The sequence below is a fragment of the Electrophorus electricus genome, chromosome 7 (assembly GCF_013358815.1).
Source record: "Electrophorus electricus isolate fEleEle1 chromosome 7, fEleEle1.pri, whole genome shotgun sequence".
Lineage (NCBI taxonomy): Eukaryota > Metazoa > Chordata > Actinopteri > Gymnotiformes > Gymnotidae > Electrophorus > Electrophorus electricus.
Window position 1 is genome coordinate 12654063 of NC_049541.1, and position 20089 is coordinate 12674151.

At 50.1% G+C, this 20089-nt stretch overlaps 1 protein-coding gene across 5 annotated transcripts in view; it reads left to right on the forward strand.

Moving 5' to 3' along the window:
• Nucleotides 1-20089, forward strand: part of celsr1a (cadherin EGF LAG seven-pass G-type receptor 1a) — a 67566-nt gene that overhangs the window by 38800 nt on the left and 8677 nt on the right. For all 5 annotated transcript variants that reach the window (XM_035528408.1, XM_035528406.1, XM_035528407.1 and 2 more), the window contains 17 exons: nt 6679-6836; nt 8083-8246; nt 8577-8702; nt 11443-11615; nt 11942-12127; nt 12339-12452; nt 12799-12973; nt 13100-13241; nt 15427-15547; nt 15712-15895; nt 16267-16368; nt 17137-17231; nt 17466-17675; nt 17887-18070; nt 18186-18329; nt 18563-18740; nt 19294-19461. In XM_035528408.1, the coding sequence (XP_035384301.1) occupies nt 6679-6836; nt 8083-8246; nt 8577-8702; nt 11443-11615; nt 11942-12127; nt 12339-12452; nt 12799-12973; nt 13100-13241; nt 15427-15547; nt 15712-15895; nt 16267-16368; nt 17137-17231; nt 17466-17675; nt 17887-18070; nt 18186-18329; nt 18563-18740; nt 19294-19461 (2624 nt within the window). The remainder of the gene's footprint in view (nt 1-6678; nt 6837-8082; nt 8247-8576; nt 8703-11442; nt 11616-11941; nt 12128-12338; nt 12453-12798; nt 12974-13099; nt 13242-15426; nt 15548-15711; nt 15896-16266; nt 16369-17136; nt 17232-17465; nt 17676-17886; nt 18071-18185; nt 18330-18562; nt 18741-19293; nt 19462-20089) is intronic.

The window sequence follows — 20089 nt, forward strand, 5'->3', positions numbered from 1 at the left end:
TGTGTGTGTGTGTGTGTGTGTGTGTGTGTGTGTGTGTGTGTGTGTGTGTGTGTGTGTGTGTGTGTGTACAGAGCCAGGCAGGTCCCTTTTAATTATTCACTGCTCTAGGTTTACACAGCCACAGGCTGGGTGAGGTAATGGTGTTTGAACTCTGCCTGAAAAAGACATGGGTGGGCATGACACTACTGCAACAGATAGAGAGAGATGTGGCATTCACACACACACACACAGAAACCAAATGCGAACATCTCCATTGCACACCACCAGATGTAGTGATGAGTTTTCAGAATGGCCTAAGAATAAAGACGGAAACTGGAGGATTCTGGGGAGAGGTCAGGCAGCTGCCTTTCCTCTGTCTAACCCAAATAACACAAGTCTCGTCTCTCGTCTCTCTCTCTCTCTCTCTCTCTCTCTCTCGCGCGCTCCCATTCCTTCCTTTATTATGAAAATAACCGTCTTCCTTCGACACCTCTGTTGTGCTTCCTGCAATGAGCACAACCCCCTCCCATAAAAGACTAACGCACGCGCGCGCGCGCACACACACACACACACACACACACACACACACACACACACACACACACTCACACATGGATTCACTGCACTCTTGGCAAGGATCCCTGGAGTACTTGCAGTGCAGTGCAGCTCCATCATGCTATAGCGTGAGAGCACGTTTCCTCTCCTCATTTTGTCTTTCCTCCAGTTTCACATGTAATCTGACCCATCGGTAGTCTTCCCCTCTAATCTCCCAACAATAATGTCGCCTTTCGGGCGAGTGATGGACCGAGCAGATGTAAGAGTATATTTTTGCCTGTCAGTGTTGGCTGTCTTACGGCAGTTTGTCTTAAAACTGGGGCTTCAACACAACTGTAAGTGTCAAATCAGAGACCTCGTCAGAAACTCGAGCCCAGCCTCCGGGTAACGCTGCGCCACGCCAGCTGTGCACTCATGTGAGGACTTGTAAAAGAGCCAATATGGTGCGAGGGTCTTCCCTCATCTCTGTGCCGGGGCCTTGTCTCGTAGCTTTCAGCTCGGCGCACGTCACTCCCAGCAGGTGCGGGGCCTCGGGTCTTGGATCGGGTTCCCTGAGTCCTGCAGCACTCGGGCCCAGAGGAAACGAGGCTAATCCTCCGCGCATGCGTTCCGAAGAGAAGCGGCCGGAGTTTGGAGCGTTGGAACTGATGTCGGCGCAGACAGTGTTGTAGGGGCCAGGCTGAGGTGGAGCGTGCCTTGGCTCTCGTGCGCGCTCGCGCGCTCTCTCTCTCGTTCGCTGTCTATTCTTGATCTCCTTCTCTCCCTCATTGTTGTGAGCTATAGGGATCAAGTGCATTGCCATGGCACCAGCAAGCCTCCCGTCCCCTGAGATGAGTGTGAGGACATGAAGGGGGAATTGTCAACACTTGAAAGAATGAGAAAGTAAATGAGAGAATGAAGGATGGAAAGACTAAACTCCCCTTTACTTGACTAAATTTGTGCTGCCGTAGTTATGTGTTAGCATAAATATATTTTACCTTAGTAGATTAGAAATAAATTAATACATTTCCATTTAACAATAAATCACAGAAGAAAAAAACTCAAATGAATGGCTCTTTTTCCCCAAAAGCCTTTGGAATAAATTTAACTGCACTCCTAAGAAACACGCACATCCACAGAAGCCAAGGCTTCTACAATTCAGAGAGATCAGACAATTACAGAATCAAACACGGATTCTTTTGGTTATATACTCGAACAGCAAATTTGTAGCTCCAACCAGTGCGATGATGCTGTTCTCCACGGAGCTGCGGGCAGCTGAGCCGTATTCCGCTCAGCCGATGTTGTCAGATGTCAGGTTAGTGCTGAGTGAAGCAGGGGCCGACGTGCTGACTGCCTCTGGCTGCTGGCCGTAGAACACCTCCACTGCACGGTGGGCTTTGGACAACATTTGTGATCGGACAGGTGGATAAATATCACATATCCACTACAAATCTCAATACGACTGTTAAGGTGTGTGTGTGTGTGTGTGCGCGTGTATGGTATATGACTGTGTGCTGCTGCTGCTGCCCAGGGGAGCAAAACGCACTATATCCCATTCCTGCGCTGTTCTCCATGAAATCTTTTCAACCTGAACAGACACATGTCTGTGTGCATGTGTGTATATATGCAGTTATGTGGGTGTGCGTGTCTCTGTGCCTGTGCAACACAGCTGCAGTAGTGCATGGGACCCCCATTTTCCACACGTGCTAAATTGTGCTGACGGTTTTATCCAAAGCAACATACAATTATGACTGAGTACAACTAGAGCAATTGAGGGTTAAGGGCCTTACTCAGGGGCCCAACAGTGGCAGCTTGGCTGCGGTGGGTCTTAAACCCACAACCTTCTGATTACAAGTCAAGTACCTTAACCACTGAGCTACCACTGCCCCACACAGGACATGAGTGAAACCAGATCTAGCTTCTGTCATTCCCAACCCCCCAGCATCACCCTCTCACCCTGCTTGGCATCATAGACTCGTCTGGTCCACGCAGACCAAACTCCCACCCTGACCGCACTCACTGCATCAACTGCCCACCACTGAGGAGATGTCAACTATGAACAGGACTGTTCATGCTAGAACGGTTTGGTGGAGAACTACACAGGGCTGCAATAGAAGGGAGGGCATTGGAGCTCCTGTGCTTGTCCCCCCGGGTTGCATCCGCACACAAGCAGGCACCCGCGAGTCTCAGGGGCTGTGGGGCACATGGCAGGCTGCCACACACCTGCAGTCATGAGTGCATGTCTGTGTTGGGACTGTTCTTACATGCTTTAGAAACAAATACCTTACTTGGATCGGCTCTGTTATGTCAGGATACAGGCCATGCCAGGCTCGCCTGTTAACTCCTGATAAACTTGACAGAATATGCTACATGCTTGGTACTGCATTCTTGGCATAGACCTGTTCAGGATGTGATTTAATTCATTAAACCTCTCTCGCTCTCTGTGCATGCGCATCTGTGTCTGAACCAGCACCTCGGTCTCTGTTTGCGGGTACACACGGGGGTAGTGTGTGACATGCCCAGACAGGACTCACCTCGGCGTCTCCGCGCACTTAAGGGGCTTCCACCAGTATCGGGCCCAACCACCGGGACAGAGGCGCCAGAACAGAAGTCAGGGGGGTCACCGATTACCCGCTGCCTTTCCATGGCATTCTGCTGGGTCGAGCCTGGTAGTGATCATACTGCTTGTTGGACCAGGCCCAGTCCGTGTTCAGAATAATGGGAACTGTGGCACTGGCACTGATGAGATACAGACAGTCAAAAACTGCCATGGCATATAGTCATGGTGTTGCTAAGTCACTGGTATTTCCTTCAGCTGATGAAGGGTTGAACTGTAAGATGAGCATTGTTGTTTATCAAGGTGATGAGCTTTGTTTGACAGCATTTCTCTGGCAACACAAAACCTATTCTGTGTTGGAAAGCTCTAATCTCCAGATAAGAGCAAACTTGGTGCCTCAGGTGGCTCTGGGTAATGTAGTCGCCAGTATTCTGGACAGTGAAGGTTGTTTGTTTTCTTTTTGCATGTGAGAGGGTGCCAGATAGACTTACCCAAGTCGGACAGCAACTGTTCTCTGATTGGGCTAATTTGAAATGATGCTTGTTCACACTACTTTTTATTTGACAGGAAACTAAAAGAAACAATCTTTAACCAGGCCCAGACAATTAGGAAATCATAGTGAATTATGCTTGTAGACAAGGCAAGGTAAGGCAAGTTTGTTTGTGCGTCACCTTTCTTACACCATGGCAATTCAGATTGCTGCAGATAGACACAGAAGAATAATAAAGCTTATTAAATCCTGGGATCTGTAACCCCAGGAAAGTTCCAAAAAAAAATGTAAAAAACTTTATTGAAATGTAGTTAAAAACTGTTGACTTAATTAAATTGATTTTTTAAAAATGTAAACTTAATATGAAGTAAAATGAAAAATAGGGAGTTAATCATTTAAATAAATATGATTAAAAAAGTGTTGAGGTAAAAGATGGCATAAATTAAGATTTAAAAAAAAAAAGGTCCCTGTAGTGCAGTGCTTCAGCCACTTTTAGTTTAGACTTAAAAACATTTAGTGTTGAGGCTCTTCTGATATCCTCTGGTTCCATTTAAAAAAGCATAATGGGTAAACACTCTTTACTTTGGGCAAGACTGATTAGTTCCTAATGATCTGAAAGTCCTAGTCGGCTCATATCACTCTAGCATATCAGACAGATATGCTGGCCCTGCACCACTGAGTGATTTATAGACCAATAATAATACCTTAAAGTCATTATATAGTCATTATTACAATTGGTTGTATTGTGACTTCCACGTGGTGCTGTAATAGCTTGTGTGACTGTGAATGGTCCAGCATTCAACAACATTCCACTGGCTGTTCCTCATGCTGACCGTCCCACCGTTATTCTACGCCGAGAGCTTGATGAAAGGTTCCGATAAATGAATCGATGAAAGCAAGCACTCGGCAGCTGAACTGCTCAGTCCCCATGTGGGCGGGTCTGGCCCCCCGACTCCACCTACCGTAGGGCGTCACCCTGCACCGTACACTGGCCACATTCCTGAGCAAGCCAGCGAGCGCTCTGAAGCTCTTTGCTCCCGAAGGAGCCGCGTGGGGTCTGTGCACTGTCGTTGCAGGTTGTCGTATTTGGGTTCAGGAGGCAGATCTTGTGACATGAGCGCTTCGACTCCAGGCCCGTGGGCTGCGTGGCGGGGTTTGTTCTCGCTCTGGGCCCACATGCTGAAGGGTGTGTGCATGAGCTCATGCTGGGGCCGGCATCCCTCCGGCGCGTCCAGCTCAGCTCACGTTTGTCTGTCAGCAGGGCTCTTCCACGGGGACGTGCACAACAGGTGTCCATTTCACCAACCCCCCCCACAGCAGAGGGACTCGCAGGCTCTGGGTGGGGCGTGGGGAGGCAATGCTAAAAACATGCCCGATTTGGGACTACGTCTCCGGGCAGGCTGCATGCCAACATCCCTGGCCTGCTTGGAGCTCTGACTCTGGCGCACAGTCAGTGGTCATGATGAGATTTCAGTACTGGCCACTTCTCTGCGAAAAAGACCAGCGAGCAGGATGTGATCTCGCCGCTGATCTTGGGTCAGATTTCCCCCAGTCTACATACAAGTCATTCATCATATGCCAGTTAAGCAAAGCTGATCTAGAAACAACATTGCTGTGAATATTGCTATCGGTTTTGACTAGCAAAGCTCGCTAGAACTTTTCAGCCTACATGAGACCTTTGCAACACCTCCCAATCATGCATGCAATGACCTGACGTGGACCAACAGTCACGTGTTGCTTCATAGCCTACTGACTACTGCCAACACTGAAAGCCGTGCTACTTGTCAAAGAATTAAAAGAAAATGCTTCAGTGTGACCGAGTGACACAGAATGGCCGAGAATTAGCCTGTTTTGTCCCACATAAAAAAGAGGAGCGGAGAAAGAAAACAGTACGGCCAAAGATGGACATCTGTATAATAACTCGCGCCCTTGTATCCTGCCGCTAATGCAAAGAATGCACCAAATATGAGCATGCAGCGCTGGGCCCGGAGTCATTAATCAACTATTTTAGGCTCTCGTGACGCACTCTTCAAAGGCTCCGCTCGCGCCAGAACACCCGCCGGCCCAACCCCCGACCCGCCTCGATGCTTTCTGCTGCAGCGCTTCCTCCTTAGGAAAACATCAAATACGCTCACGGCCGGATCCACGTACACGCGGAGAGAGAGAGGTAAAGGTTGTGGGACAGCCAGCAGAATAGATGAAAAACAAAAAAAACCTATCAGCCAAGTAAAATTAAAAGCGTCAGAGGGTTAAAACCATCTGGCTGTTGAATTGGAGTTCAGTGGAAAAAGAGAGAGTGTTTTTTTTTTTTTGTGTGTGTGTGTTTTAGGTAGTGGAAAAAGGGAGAGGGGTGTAGGTGGGCCAGTGATGACACCGATAGCTGCCAGGGAAACTGTGCCTGGCTGGGAACTAGCTCACACGGCATTGCCTGCTGCCCCCCCCCCCCCCCCCCCCCCCTCCCACTCTCTCTCTCTCTCACACACACACACACACCCCACCCTCTCTTTACCCCCTTACTCCTTTCTCTCCACCTCTCTTGACCGACGACCGCCCGTGTCCGCCGACTGCGCTCAAGCCTGAGTGCGCGTGCGCGTCTGGCCAAGCCAAACAAGCTGTCCACATCTGCCCTCAGCCAGGTGGTGGGAGCGCATGCATGGCTATCCGCTCAGCCTCGGGCTCTTCCGTGAACAGCCTCGAGTTACCTGAACTGTGTGTGTGTGTGTGTTATGGTGCGTTTTAAAGCTGTTATCTCTCCTGTGTATGCTGGCTGAAATCACCGTGGGAAAATGTAGTCTTAAGAGTTCAGTGCTGCAAAGTTTAGGAGTAAATACTTCATATAAAGTATAAAGAACCACCTTGGAGTATTTCTTAGAATATTTCTTGTTTATTAAGTTAGCAGGCTGATCCAATCCTAACCTACCATTTAGATGTTAATATTGTTATTGTTATTTTGCAATCTTTTCTAACGGGTGATTTAAGTCACTAGATTTTTTGCTCATGTATCTTGTTGGCATTGGCTTTTTGTGCGCATGAGCTGGGTCTGACCGTGTGCTGATCGTGTGTGTGCATGCGAGCTGGGTCTGACCGTGTGCTGTTTTGTCTTCTGTGTGTGCTGCAGCCAAACATCGGGCGCCTGGGTCTCCCCCACGGGCCGTCTGGGGAGAAGGTGGCTGTGGTTGCCGTGGACGACTGCGACATCGCCATGGCAGTGCGCTTTGGGAGCCAGATCGGCAACTACTCCTGTGCAGCTCAGGGCATGCAGACCGGACAGAAGAAGTACGCCTTTACCTCTCTCTCTCTCTCTCTCTCTCTCTCTCTCTCTCTCTCTGCTTCTCTTGCTCAGTATTTCTCTAACTCATTCTTTCGTTCTTCTTCCTCTCCTCCCCTTTCTCACCACATTTCACCTAGTGAAGTGGTTTTCCCATAGAAAGATGACAGTAACGAGCAGAGATTACACTGGCTTTCATTTGTTCTGCCTAAGCTCCATCCACCTACAGGCTTTTGAAATGTCAAATCTGCCGCTCTCTCTCCCCCCATCACACAAGCACACACAGACAGGGAAAGTACGTGCGCCGCAATCTTATCTCTCCAGAGGTTGCTAATTGTTTTAATATCTGGCTGAATGCATTTAGACACAGAGATTAAGATGTCAGGTGTAGCCGTACTGCTTTTAAAAGCACTTCAAACCAATACGAGCGAAAGCACTGCAGTCAGAACCTGTAAGACAGGCATGCTGATCATACACCCAGCTGGCTGTGAGTGTGATGGACAGCTGGCTTAGCGCCAACAAGCCGCTCTCTTATGGGCTTCGCTCCTGCCCGTTTACTACATAGTTTATAGCTTTTGAGCGCAGAGTCCGGCAAAAACACGGCAAGGCGAAACACTGGGCTTTTATGGTTGTGCGGTGGCCAGCTGTGTATAGTGCTGCACGGAAAAAGGCATAAAGTGACGAACCGCAAAGAGCTCCCCGCCAGGACTTTACGGCCAGAACACACAAGCTGCCTGGGACGGGTCACAGCGGAACACCCCACGGTGGCCATTATTTAGTGCCAGCACACTGTTTGACACAGTCCCTCTCTTACGTGGGCTGGATCACGGTGATGCGGCTCTGAAGCCGCAGGGCAGGTTGAAGTGAACCGTGGACTGCTGTGTGCTGTAAAAACCTTTTGCGTGGCCACTGAGAGCATGTAGACGCTCAAGCATACAGCCATATGATCACTGACCCTTCGGAAGAGTAACTTAATGTAGAGAGTCAGTCAATATGAGGAACTATAGCACCTAGTTCCAGAAACGGTAAGGTGTAGTTTAAGTTTACATTATGCTAACTTGCCATTTTATTTCCATATCTATAATGTATGTAGTGGACAACAGTGGATTTTTTTTTAAGTAATCATTTTCATTGTCATTAATGTCGGTGTCCTTATTTCTACTATATATCTGGGGCTGAGTAACAGCTCTTTGGCACCTCTAGAGGCCAGCGGGGTGTACTGCCCTCATGCCCCATGTCTGCACTCTCTCCCAGGTCTCTGGACCTGACGGGCCCTCTACTACTGGGTGGCGTGCCCGACTTACCTGAGGATTTTCCTGTGCGCAACCGCGACTTTGTGGGTTGCATGAGCAACCTGACCATTGACAGCAAGCCCGTGGACATGGCTGGCTTCATCGCCAACAACGGAACCACAGCAGGTCTCATGCCAAGCGCCCGCCCTTGTTTGTTTGTTTGTTTGTTTGTTTGTTTGTTTGTTTGTTTTTGTTTGTTTTGTACTGCTACACTAAGTGGGAATGTTTGCTGCGGCCACTAACAGAGCTACAAACAGCTCCACCTTTTTTATTCTTTTAATTTAATAATTTAACTTGTTGTTCACTTCCACACTTTGTGGTTTCTACAAAAAAACCAAAAAAAAAAAACCCCAGCTCCATCTAGCACTGCGTGTGTACTTTGGAATGGTGAGTTTATGCAGTCCTACTTTGATCTTGGACTTCATTCGTCCTCCTTGGTCTTCCCCTGCCGTTCAGGCTGCCCAGCCAAGAGGAACTTCTGCAGAGAGGGTCTGTGTCAGCACGGAGGCCAGTGTGAAAACAGATGGAACACCTACTTCTGCCACTGCCCTGATGGTCGCGGAGGCAAGAACTGTGAGCAAGGTGAGTGTGTGGGTGTGGGCTCGTACCTTCGCCTGTATCCACACACACGTGGCCGTGCGTAGGCCCGATCGTTGCCTCGTCTCCTTGTTTGGACTCACTTGTTGATTTTTGGTGTTTGCCCCGTGGAGGCGTGGGAAGCGAGCAGCGGCATTAACGCCGCGCACACTTCCTCTTAGGGAAATGGCTCTGCTGATAGCCATCGCACAGTATCCGCTGATTTTCTGCTCCGCCTGCAACCTACTGGCCCAAAACGTTTCTCCGCTGTCAGCGGAGGCTCATCAGCACATCTCCCCACATACACCACCTTCCCTACTGACAAAGGGGCTGGAGTGCAGCACTGCCGGACAAGAGCATGACTCACCCTCACATGCCCTACGGTGAGCGCTCATGACAAAGCTTAGAACTTAGGCTCAGGTTCAGAGTTCAGGCAGAAAGGTAAACCCTGTACGGCCAGGAATATGCTGTTAGGGACTTTTTAGGCGGTTTCAAAATAAGGTTCAAATATTGCATTCCTGTGAAAAACGGATTAGGGTGGACTGGTTGTGTTTGTTTTTTTGTTTTTTTTCTTGCTCTGGCATGTGTGTTGCGATAAAATGTCTTTGGTTGCGCTGGGATGACTGATGCCGGTATTTGTCACACCAGGTGGACAGAGACGAACAAGCCTCTGGTGTAGAGTGTCATGTGACCACGTTCCCAGACTCTCATTTGATGAGCAAGTTGCTAGAGTCCTGGGGCAGAAGCCAGCCTCACACCTGACAGATTCCACGCTGCCTCTTTAGCTGGGCTCGTACGGCAGTATCACATTCTGCTTCTAAAGCGAACGGTTTTCCTGCTTGAGAATCATGCTTAAATGAACTCTGATGTTCCCTGATTGCTGGCACTGTGACATTCCCGCGGAATAGAGCTCAGTGCCCCTGGCAGTGCAAGGGTGATTAATCTACTAGTCACAGCACATCACCTTTAATACATCACTTCGCAAACTCTTTAGTAGGCTATACTATATCCTCTGCTGATTGACTGGTTTTATGTGTGTATGTGCGCGTGTCTTAGTTTGGGTTGAAATAGCTTTAATGATAGTTTAGCTGGCATGCCACGCAGTAGTTTTGTGGTCAGGCATTGTTTAAGGCGCAGGGTGCCACTGCAGAGTTTTGACCCGGTCTCTCCCAGGTCCTCCTGCAGGCATGCCGGGTCTCGCCAGATTCTGCCTTGAATTGTGGTCTCGTCACAAGGCAACAAGTCAGTGACCTGAATCGGGCCTCTCTCCGTCCGGCAGGCCAGTTGTTTGTTTGGCTCTGCGCTGATAAGGCGAATGCTTTACATGGCACTGTTCCACACCGTTTGGGTTCGTTACAAGAATACCTTTGTTTTCTTTCCCATGGCCTACCTCAAATGCGAGTGAATCCACCTTCGCATAGAATGTCCCTTTTTTTTAAAAAATGGAATTCTGCACCTCCCCAGTAAGCAGATATAGTGTCCTTCCTGGAGTGAACCATGGAATTCTAGATGGGGCTGTTTACAGATTTCTGGCTGATTAGCAAGCGCCATATGTGCCGCTGCCGTCTGACTCAGACTCGCAGCTCTGCGCGCTTCATGCAAACCAGCGCTCGCCTCATATTTTTTGGAGCCGGCCTACCTGTAAATGCCATTATATTTCATCATATAGAAGGTGACCGTAGTGACATTAAAAAATAAGCAACTTACAAAAACTCTGGAGAACAGCATGATATAAAATGCAGGCCAGAGGAGGATGCCCCCCCACCCCCACCCCTTTGAGTCTTCGCGCTCTAGGGAGTTTTTCCGTGCCACTGTCGTCCATGCTCGGACTTACATTTGTAAAGGGCTCGGACTTACATTTGTAAAGCTGCTTTGTGACATCTGTTGTAAAGCCCTATATAAATACATTTTGATTTTGATTTGATAAAATGTGCAGAGAATATGAAAGATTCCAGTCTAGAAGAAAAGTCTTATTCTGGTTTGATTGAATGCAAAAGAAACTTGATCTTTCTGAGAAACGTTCCAAACAGATGGGTATAAATACCTATTTGTAATCATCTCATGACGTGGCAGAAATGTCTGTTTTTTCCAGATAATTGCCACCTATATGCATCAGTAAAAACAAAACCAAACCAAAACAATGCGTCCGGGGGGAGTGGGTGGGCTCTCTGGGGCAGAAGCCCTGTTCAGCGGGACAGCAAGCAGCCGGGCTCACCCTGACAGAGTTGGGCGGGGGCCAGCCGCAAGGAGGTGGTCTCGGCTAGGGCTGCGTTCGTAGAGGCTCTCGAGGCAGCTCCAGGATTAGGATCCGTAACGCTCTTCCTGGCAGCGCTTAAGCCTCGGACATGACGCGCAGGGGAATTTAGTGGCCAGATGGGAGGCCCCACTTCCGTCGTATTCCTATCGGCTGTGCTGCGTCGGCTAGGGAGGTAATGAAGAGATCAAAGCAGTAGGGTTAAGAAGTGAATGCAAGTAATAACGCACCATGTAGGAAATGCAGTTGTGTTGGAGAATAAGGCAGTTTTATTGTTACTATTTAAATTACCATTTTTATTAATGTTATTACCGTTTTTATTAATATTATTAAGATCATGCCTGCTTTTTCACAGTGTTAGGTTTATGTTCAGGCTTGTATTCTTCTGCACGCTGAGTCACTTGCTTAGCTGCACAGTTAAACAGAACCGCCTTCATTGGATGACCTGAGCACCTTTCTCTACCGCCATGTCTGACCCCCTCCCACACACAGGAATGCCCTCGCTGCAGCGCTTCGACGGCCACGCCATGGTGGCGTGGAGCGAGCCTGACATCACCGTGGCTGTGCCCTGGTACATGGGCCTGATGTTCCGGACCAGGCAGGACGACGGGACAGCCACTCTCATGCAGGCCAACGCTGGCCCCGCCTCCCAGATCAACATACTGGTGAGAGAGTAGCTCCCAGCAGCCCGTTCTGGTTCTGTTTGATGATGCTGTCGTCGTTGTTGTATAGACCCTTTTTGTTTCAGAACCAGTTCGTAATGGGTCCAGGCTGGTTGTGTAATAGATTTAGACGTGTTTCATTTTATGATATAATTTGATGATATTATCTTTCTGTGGTTAGAATATGGCAGTCAGTGTGGATGCAGCCACAGTTTCTCCTCCTCCGGCTATCCAGCCCGGTGTGCCATTAATATTTGGGCCCCATGTGGCGCCGGAGGCGAGTTCTTCACAACGTTCCTCTTGCACTCTCCCTCCCCCTCCCCCCACAGCTGGTGAACCGGCACGTGCGGATGGAGGTCTTGCTAAAGCAGGAGCGGGTGGCACTGTTGGAGTTCCCTGAGGTCAGGGTGAACGATGGCGAGTGGCACCACCTCCTCGTGGAGATCACCAGCAGCAAGCAGAGCAAAGACACCAAATACGTGGCCCAGGTGTCTCTGGACTATGACATGTTCAAGGTACGTGGCTGTCTGCGGGGAGTTTTTCCACACCACAGGGTCTGGCACCATTCACACATTCGTTAGCAAGTTTGGGTTTTTTTTGGTATGTTTAGTCCCAACACCCCCATAAGAGGCAGAAGTGTATGAACCTAGCACCTACAGTAGGGGCGGATGTTACGCTAAACGACCTCATGGTCCAGTGAGCGCTGTGTGCCAACGTGCTTTACAGAGGTCCGTGGAGATTGGCAACGAGCTGCCCGGGCTCAAGGTCAGTAGTCTGTTCATCGGGGGCCTTCAGGGAGACGACGGCAAAGTGCTGCAAGGATTCCAGGGCTGCATGCAGGTGGGTGCAGGGCCCGACATGGACACGCGCACACACACACACGTACATGCGCGCACACACGCGCGCGAGCGCACACGTACATGCACACGCATGCGTGCATACACATGGACACGCACATGCATGCGGGCACATGCATACACACAGCACTGCTCTGCTTCATGACGGATATAGGCGGTTAGGCCTTTTTTTTTCCTCTTCAAAACTGCTGTGTGACTGAACAGTCCCTGATAATGGCTCTGTTTGGGATACTGTATGTAATTCATTCAACACTGTCAATGTGCTGTGTTTAGACCTGTGGCTAAAAGTGTGTGTGTGTGTCTCTGTGTGTCTGTGTCTCTGTGTGTAGGGTGTGAGGATGGGGGAGACCTCCACCAACACAGCCAACATCAACATGCAGCAGGGCCTTAAGATCCGTGTGGAGGAGGGCTGTGACGTGGCCGACCCCTGCGACTCCAACATCTGCCCTGGGAACAGCCACTGCACGGCCGACTGGGGTGCCCACAGCTGTGACTGCGACGCAGGTGCTGATCTGAGGCCTGCATGCAGTGGGCCAGCACTCCGTGTCCGCTCACTGGTTCCTGCTGCTTTCAGTCAGCTTGCTCAGTGTCTTATATATCTAGAGTTTACCTGGCCTTCCCCCCCCCCAGGGTTCTTTGGAAAGAAGTGTGTGGATGCATGCCTCCTGAACCCCTGTGAGCAGGTCTCCACCTGCGTGCGGAAGCCCAGCTCCTCCCACGGCTACGTCTGCGAATGTGGCCAGAACCACTACGGCCAGTACTGCGAGAACAAGTAAGGGTCAGGGAGAAGCAGGCACCCAGACACGCCCTCTCTCTACGCTGCAAAAGCCCCCATGGCAGCCCTCCTGCGCGGCAGCTCGGCACACTTGCTTGGGTGGGATGGTTTAACGAGCCCCCGAGGTCGCACGACGCAGCAGATTCCAGCGTTCCCAGGCGTCTCGAGTCTTGTCTGCACTCGCTCCGAATCCGCGCTTGCCGACTGTAAAGCGCGTTAAGGCACCGCACGTTGCGCGTATGCCAGACAGTAAATTTTACAGGCACAGTATGGTGGCTCGTATCAGCAAGGGCGCATGCTCTTGTGGGTCTGGACATGTGGAACGGTTTTGGTGTGTTTGCATGCTCTCGCACTGGAGGGATCGCTTTCACTGCAGCTGTCAGTGGGCCTGCCATCCCCAGGGGTGATTTATGACTTACTGGAACCCCTCCCGGGACCCGTGCCGGGGTGGTGGGGTGGGGGTGCACCATCGGCCTCAGATTTTGTGCCCAAATGATTCGCGCCAGGTCCAGAAATGAGTGTCATGACTGTGAGCTATTCACTGTCCTCAGTGACGATAGATCAAGGGGAGGATATAAGCCACGTGCCTCGCGTTTACAGTGCGGTCCTGACAGGGCGGCAATAAAGGGAAACCTAGCTGCTTTCTTCTCTGGACTTCAGAGGCCAGAGACCAGATAAGGGAGAACAAGAAGCAGGAAAAGAGAAATAAATAGACACAAACGGAACAAGGAACAGGTGTGCCAAATCAGCCATTACGCAGCCGCTCCCTCCGACTGCCCCCCTCCCCGACCCTGGCGTCAGACCAGACACGCTGTTCTCGCGTCAATCTTAGCATTGTCATGAGCCTTTACGTAGAAGGACAATCTGATCCTAAACCGGCGCTTCTCGTTGAGAATGTCGAGCAAGATGAGATTGCTCACGACCCCAGTGCCAGGTCAGATCCATCTGTGATGTTTCAGTTTAAAGGTCCTGTAACTGTAACCTTAGCCTGGCCGCTTCCATATTAGGAGCTAGAGGAGACTTAATGTTCCTGAACCAAAAGGGCTACCTGTAGGCTACAGAGAGGCACATTAAGAGCATTTCTCTGTGGTTGGGCCACGCCCCCACAAAGGCCGAGTCCATCCATTGGACACTTCATTGCTTAGGGAAGACCTGAGTGTATGCCTGCTAGCATTTTCTGTATGCTTTACTTCACTTCAACAGTGTGTGCGTTATTCCACATTGAATAGTAACTGTGTGCGTGTGTGTGTGTGTGTGTGTGTGTGTGTGTGTCTCCAGAGTAGGGCCAAAACATCTTATTGTTGTCTCATTGCAACTGTAATGTGCCTTGCAGTATATAAAAGTGCCAAATTCATTAAACATATCGCCAGCTTTAATGTAATGTTAACTGCAAACATCGCCGTGGTAATGGCCTCATTCATTCATAAATGAGGATTACCATCTGATTTTATGATTTGTCTGATATGTTAGTGCTGCCACATTTTGTCCTCATTTGCATGTGACTGTAGGCGAGTCATATTATAATTGAAGTATTACTTCAACCTGTCTGGGGGGAACTCCTGGATAATTAGCCAGTGTGGATTGGATGATGATGATTTCTCAATATTTGGTCACACGTACAATTCATCAACATAGTCGTTTAGCTAATTGTTTAGCCTTTATAAGTATGAACTCATTTATATACTGATTTTGATTGCCGTTCATCTTGGGCATAGGTGAATTTACCACAGTACAAATTTGACACCGTGGCAATAATCAGCACACCAGTGTCTTTATGAATAGAAATCTAATGGCATGTAACACATTTTGTGTTGTGCAACACGGTTGCGTAACACGTCAAGTTAATGGCCTGGCCTGCGTTATTTGGGGTTTTTCCTTGTCTGTGTTTTTCTTGTTGCCTTAGGGCTCTAGTCCTGAATTTCTGTACAGCTGCTTTGTGACCATACGTGTTGTTAAAAGTGCTTTGCAAATAAAATGCAGCTGAACTGAACGCAGACCTCCCTATCCAATTTATAAAGTCTTCGACAGCCCCTGAAGCCCGGAGGCAGCTGCGTTAGTTTAGCTGCGTTCCTCAGGGAAGGAGATCTATAGGAATCGCGGGTCAGTCTGCCTGCGCATGGCCAGAAGGTCACGGCCTGGCGGCGCATCGCCGTGATGCTCAAGCGTGCCTCTGCTCATCCAGGGTGGAGAAGCCATGTCCCAGGGGCTGGTGGGGGAGCCCCATGTGTGGGCCCTGCAACTGTGACGTCGCCAAGGGCTTCAATGCCGACTGCAACAAGACGACGGGCGAGTGCCGCTGCAAGGTACGGACCAGCGTTCCACTCCCGGGCACGCGGTGCACCGCCTCACACACTCTTAGGTTTCCTACCTTTCAGACACCGTTTCACGGTTTTGCACCCTCCGTTTTGGTCAGAGAGCGCCGTCTCTCTGAACTGACGTTCCTGACTGACCACTGCTGTCTTTGCAGGACAACTACTACCGCCCCAAAGAGAGCGACACCTGTCACCCGTGTGACTGCTTCTTCCCGGGCGCCAGCTCCCGGACCTGTGACCAGCACTCGGGGCAGTGCCCCTGCAAAGCGGGTGTGATCGGACGACAGTGCAACCGCTGCGACAACCCCTTTGCCGAAGTGACCGCCACCGGGTGTGAGGGTGTGTACCCACAAAAAGCCTGCTCTTATCAAATAAATAATGCTCAGATGTGTCACACTTTTTAGGGCACCTGCCAATATAGCCAGACACCGAGTTAGCGTTTAATAACCCTAGAGCATAAAGTGCAAAACTAATTAAAACTTCTTCTTAACAAGTTCCGTGATTACATTTAGGATGTTAATTATAGCATTTGTTGAAGTATATTCTCAGGTTATTTAACGGGTTATTTTGGAGTGCTGTTTCTCTTAAAGGAATATGATACTTTATTAGTAATGGGTGCTTCTAGTCATATAATTTCCTGTGATGAATTGAGGTGAATTTCAGAGAATGTGAGACATTGACTGTAACCGCGTGCTGTATCTTTCCTGCAGTGGTTTATGAGGTCTGCCCCAAGGCCTTTGACGCTGGAGTCTGGTGGCCGAGGACCAAGTTTGGCCGTCCAGTAGCTATGAATTGCCCCAAGGGATCTATTGGTCAGTGTTCCAAGCTTTGTCCTAAATCCCCTTTTGCAAACCGAACATGCTGGGACTTTGAAGACACACACACACACACGCGCGCGCGCGCACACTCTCACGCGCACACGTGTGTGTGTGTGTGTGTGTGTGTGTGTGTGTGTGTGTGTGTGTGTGTGTGTGTGTGTGTGTGTGTGTGTGTGTGTGGTTATGCCTTGCCTGTGTTTATGCTGTTGCTCTGTGACCTACCGAAGTGTTGGGTTTTGTTTTTGGTCTGAACCACATTAGCAGGTCCTTCCTCTGTGACGCTGGGGTAAACATGTTGGATGCTGGGGCGGTTCACCCCGTCAGTCTGCCAAGCTTGTCGGAGCTGTTTTTTCGCCGAGCCCTCGCTCTGGCACAGACGCAGCCGTCCTTCTCACTGGGCGAGTACACGAATATTAATGAGGCTGTGTCTCTGGAGAGATCCGTTGGCTAAACATGGCATGTCTCGAGGGCAAGCTTGGCGCGGTTTCCACATTCACGGCAGAGCTCGTGAGCGACCTCTGTGGATGGTGGGACCAAGTTGAACTTACTGATCAGACGTGTTCCGTGAAGAGAAATCACACAAATACATTCCCATGCTGTGCTAAAAGAGCAATATCATGGTATTGTTTATTCTCCGACCCCCTCCTATGGGTGCCTCCCTTACTCCACGTCTTTTGGATTTCCATTGGCTGGGCAGTGTTGCTCTCTCTCCAAGCTTGAATTGTGCTTTTGTCGATTCTCTGTATGTTGTACTCCCTGCAGGCACAGCGGTTAGACACTGCAGTGATGAAAAAGGCTGGCTGCCACCAGAACTCTTCAACTGCACCACCATGGCCTTCTCCCAGCTAAAGAAACTGGTACTGTACTCATCTTCTCCAGAGTAAACTGGAAACCCCCAGAAGGCTCAACCTGGTTCTAGCAGGGTTCCAGTATGACCCAGCAGCCTCTCAAGACCACCACTTAAAGGTTAAGCGCTTTCTCTCTCTCTCTCTCTCTCTCTCTCTCTCTCTCTCTCTCTCTCTCTCTCTCTCTCTCTCTCTCTCTCTCTCTCCCCCCCCCCCCTCCCTCCCCTTTTCCTCCACATTCTTCAGAACGAAGAGATGAATCGTAACGAATCCATGATGGACGGACAGAAGTCGAAGGACATCGCCCACATGCTCCACAACGCCACCAGCAAGGCCAGGTCCTTCTACGGCACCGACGTGAAAACGGCCTTCCACCTCATCTCCCGCGTGCTGCAGTACGAGAGCGAGCAGCAGGGCTTCAACCTGGCCGCCATGCGCGACACCAACTTCAACGAGGTCAGGCCCCGCCTCCCACCACAACTGCCAGCTAATCATCAAAGTGCTATATTCTGCACCTGAAGTTCAGCTCCTCCCATTCCTCCATCACGTATCTGCCCTGCAGGGGTTCTTTGTCAGATTACAGTTTTACCAAGCAGGCATGTGGCTATATTGGTGTGTAGCCAATGACGGCCCCGATGTGTTGAGTTCCACGTTCTGAATGTTCCAGAACATCGTGAGGGCGGGCAGCGCCATCTTGGACCCGAGCAACAAGGAACACTGGGACCACATCCAGAAGACAGAGGGCGGCACAGTTCACCTGCTCCATGACTTCGAGGAGTACGCCACCACCGTGGCGCGCAACATGAAGAAGACCTACCTGAAGCCCTTCACCATCATCACGCAGAACATGAGTGAGTGGAGCCCCCACCTGCCCCAAATAACACCTCTTCCACCCACTTGTGAGAGTTGTGAATGGTTTGGGATGTTTTATTGATTGGTCTGTAAATTTGTCTCTTCCCAAAAAAGTTTTGGCAGTAGACTACCTGGATTCTTCCAGTCCAGACAAGGCAAAGATCCCCAACTTCCAGAAGATTACGGAGGAATATCCCAAAGACCTGAAGTCATCAGTCCTGTTTCCAGAGTTTAACTTCAGATCCACACAACACAGGGGTAAACGCTCACGAGTGGCAGACATATAACCAGCAGTGCTAATGCTATTTATATTTGCTCATGCCAACTACTGAAATGCTAATAAGAATACTAATACTATTTTGAGGTCTGTAGAACTTTCAGCACTAGTGACAACAATGACAACCGGACCTCACAGGTAGAGCTGTAGCTTTAAGGTGTGTGATGTTGGATCTTGCCTAAATCCTTCCCCTTCTCACCGTGTCTCCCCACAGACTCTCCGACGGAGGAGCCCGTGGCTCAGTCCACCTCTGCTGAGGAAGACCACACCCAGGAGCGGAGGAAGAGGCAGGCCGAGGGCACCCCTCCATTCCTCGTGACCACCGTCGTCGTGTACCGCTCACTGGGGCAGCTGTTGCCGGAGCGCTATGACCCCGACCGCCGCAGCCTCAGGTACTGCAGCTCTCTGGGCTTCTTCAGGGGGCAAAGGTCACCAGAGGGGCCCCTGGACATTTTGGGCTCAGGATTAGAAGCTAGCCACTTGAACGTGCTCGGTCTGAAGATAAACAGCAGCGCACTGCTAACGCAGGCTTTTCAATGTAAGGACGTTACCAGAGAAAAGGAATGCTATACTGCTGGGTTTTTTCCCACGCTGAGCCGTAATGTCGCCGCCTGGCCTCCTTCCCCGCTGGTTTACCGTGGCTGTGTTGTTAGCTGTAGCTCCTCGGAGACCTGCCCAGCCGAGTCTGCCTGCATGACTCACACTTTATCACAGCGCAGGGGTATAAAACCTTATAGCACGCGTACAGGATGTGTACTAATTACAGCATGCCATTCTCATAATGGGCGAAGTTTGTTATTACCAGGAGAGTGTGTCCAAATATTTAGGACAGCTGGTATTCCACAGCCATCTGATACCGAGCACTTGGAGGTGTCGGGATGGCATTTGGCCATGCAGCCGAGGCGGGCGCGCTTTGGCCGTTGTTGACACGCTCCGTGTGTGCAGGCTGCCCAACCGGCCGGTGATCAACACGCCCATCGTGAGCGTGGTGGTGCACAGTGAAGATGGCCCCCTGCCCCTGCCCCTGGAACACCCCATCACACTGGACTACACCCTGCTGGAGACAGAGGAGAGGTCCAAGCCTGTGTGTGTGTTCTGGAACCACTCCATCACGTGAGTCTCTCATTATACATACACACACACACACACACACACACACACGCACACACACACATCCATATGTTTTTATCTTGCGTTTCCCTCCATAAATATTGGTGCGACAAGTTCTTTCCAAGATTCTGGAAGTACCTGTTGATCTCACCCTAGTGACCATCTTGGCTGCGTTGCCCTCCACCCTCCTGATGCCGAGCGACACAGCAGATTTTATAGCTTTTGCCCCCTCGTTGGCTCGAAGGCTCATTCTGCTCACGTGGAAGTCAGTTGTCCCACCATCTGTTTTTCACTGGCTCTTAAATATGGACAACGTAGAAAGAAACGAGAGCCATGTTACGAGGTTCCACCCGTAAATTCTTTAAGATATGGGATCCACTTCTTGAGTACTTAAAGCTACTCCGGTTCCGCTCTGTAATGCAGTTTCCTCTGACTTATCTGTTGCATCGTATCAGTGATCTGGCTCGTGACTATGCAGCAAGATTTAAGATTTCAAAGGACCCCCCCCCCCCCCCCCCCCACTCCTTTTTTCCCTTTCTCCCTGATTTTCCCTTTTCCCTCTCCAGCCCTCACTGGGTATGTCTGTTCGGCATGGTGTCTTTTCCTTTACTTGTTCTTACAGTGGCAACTT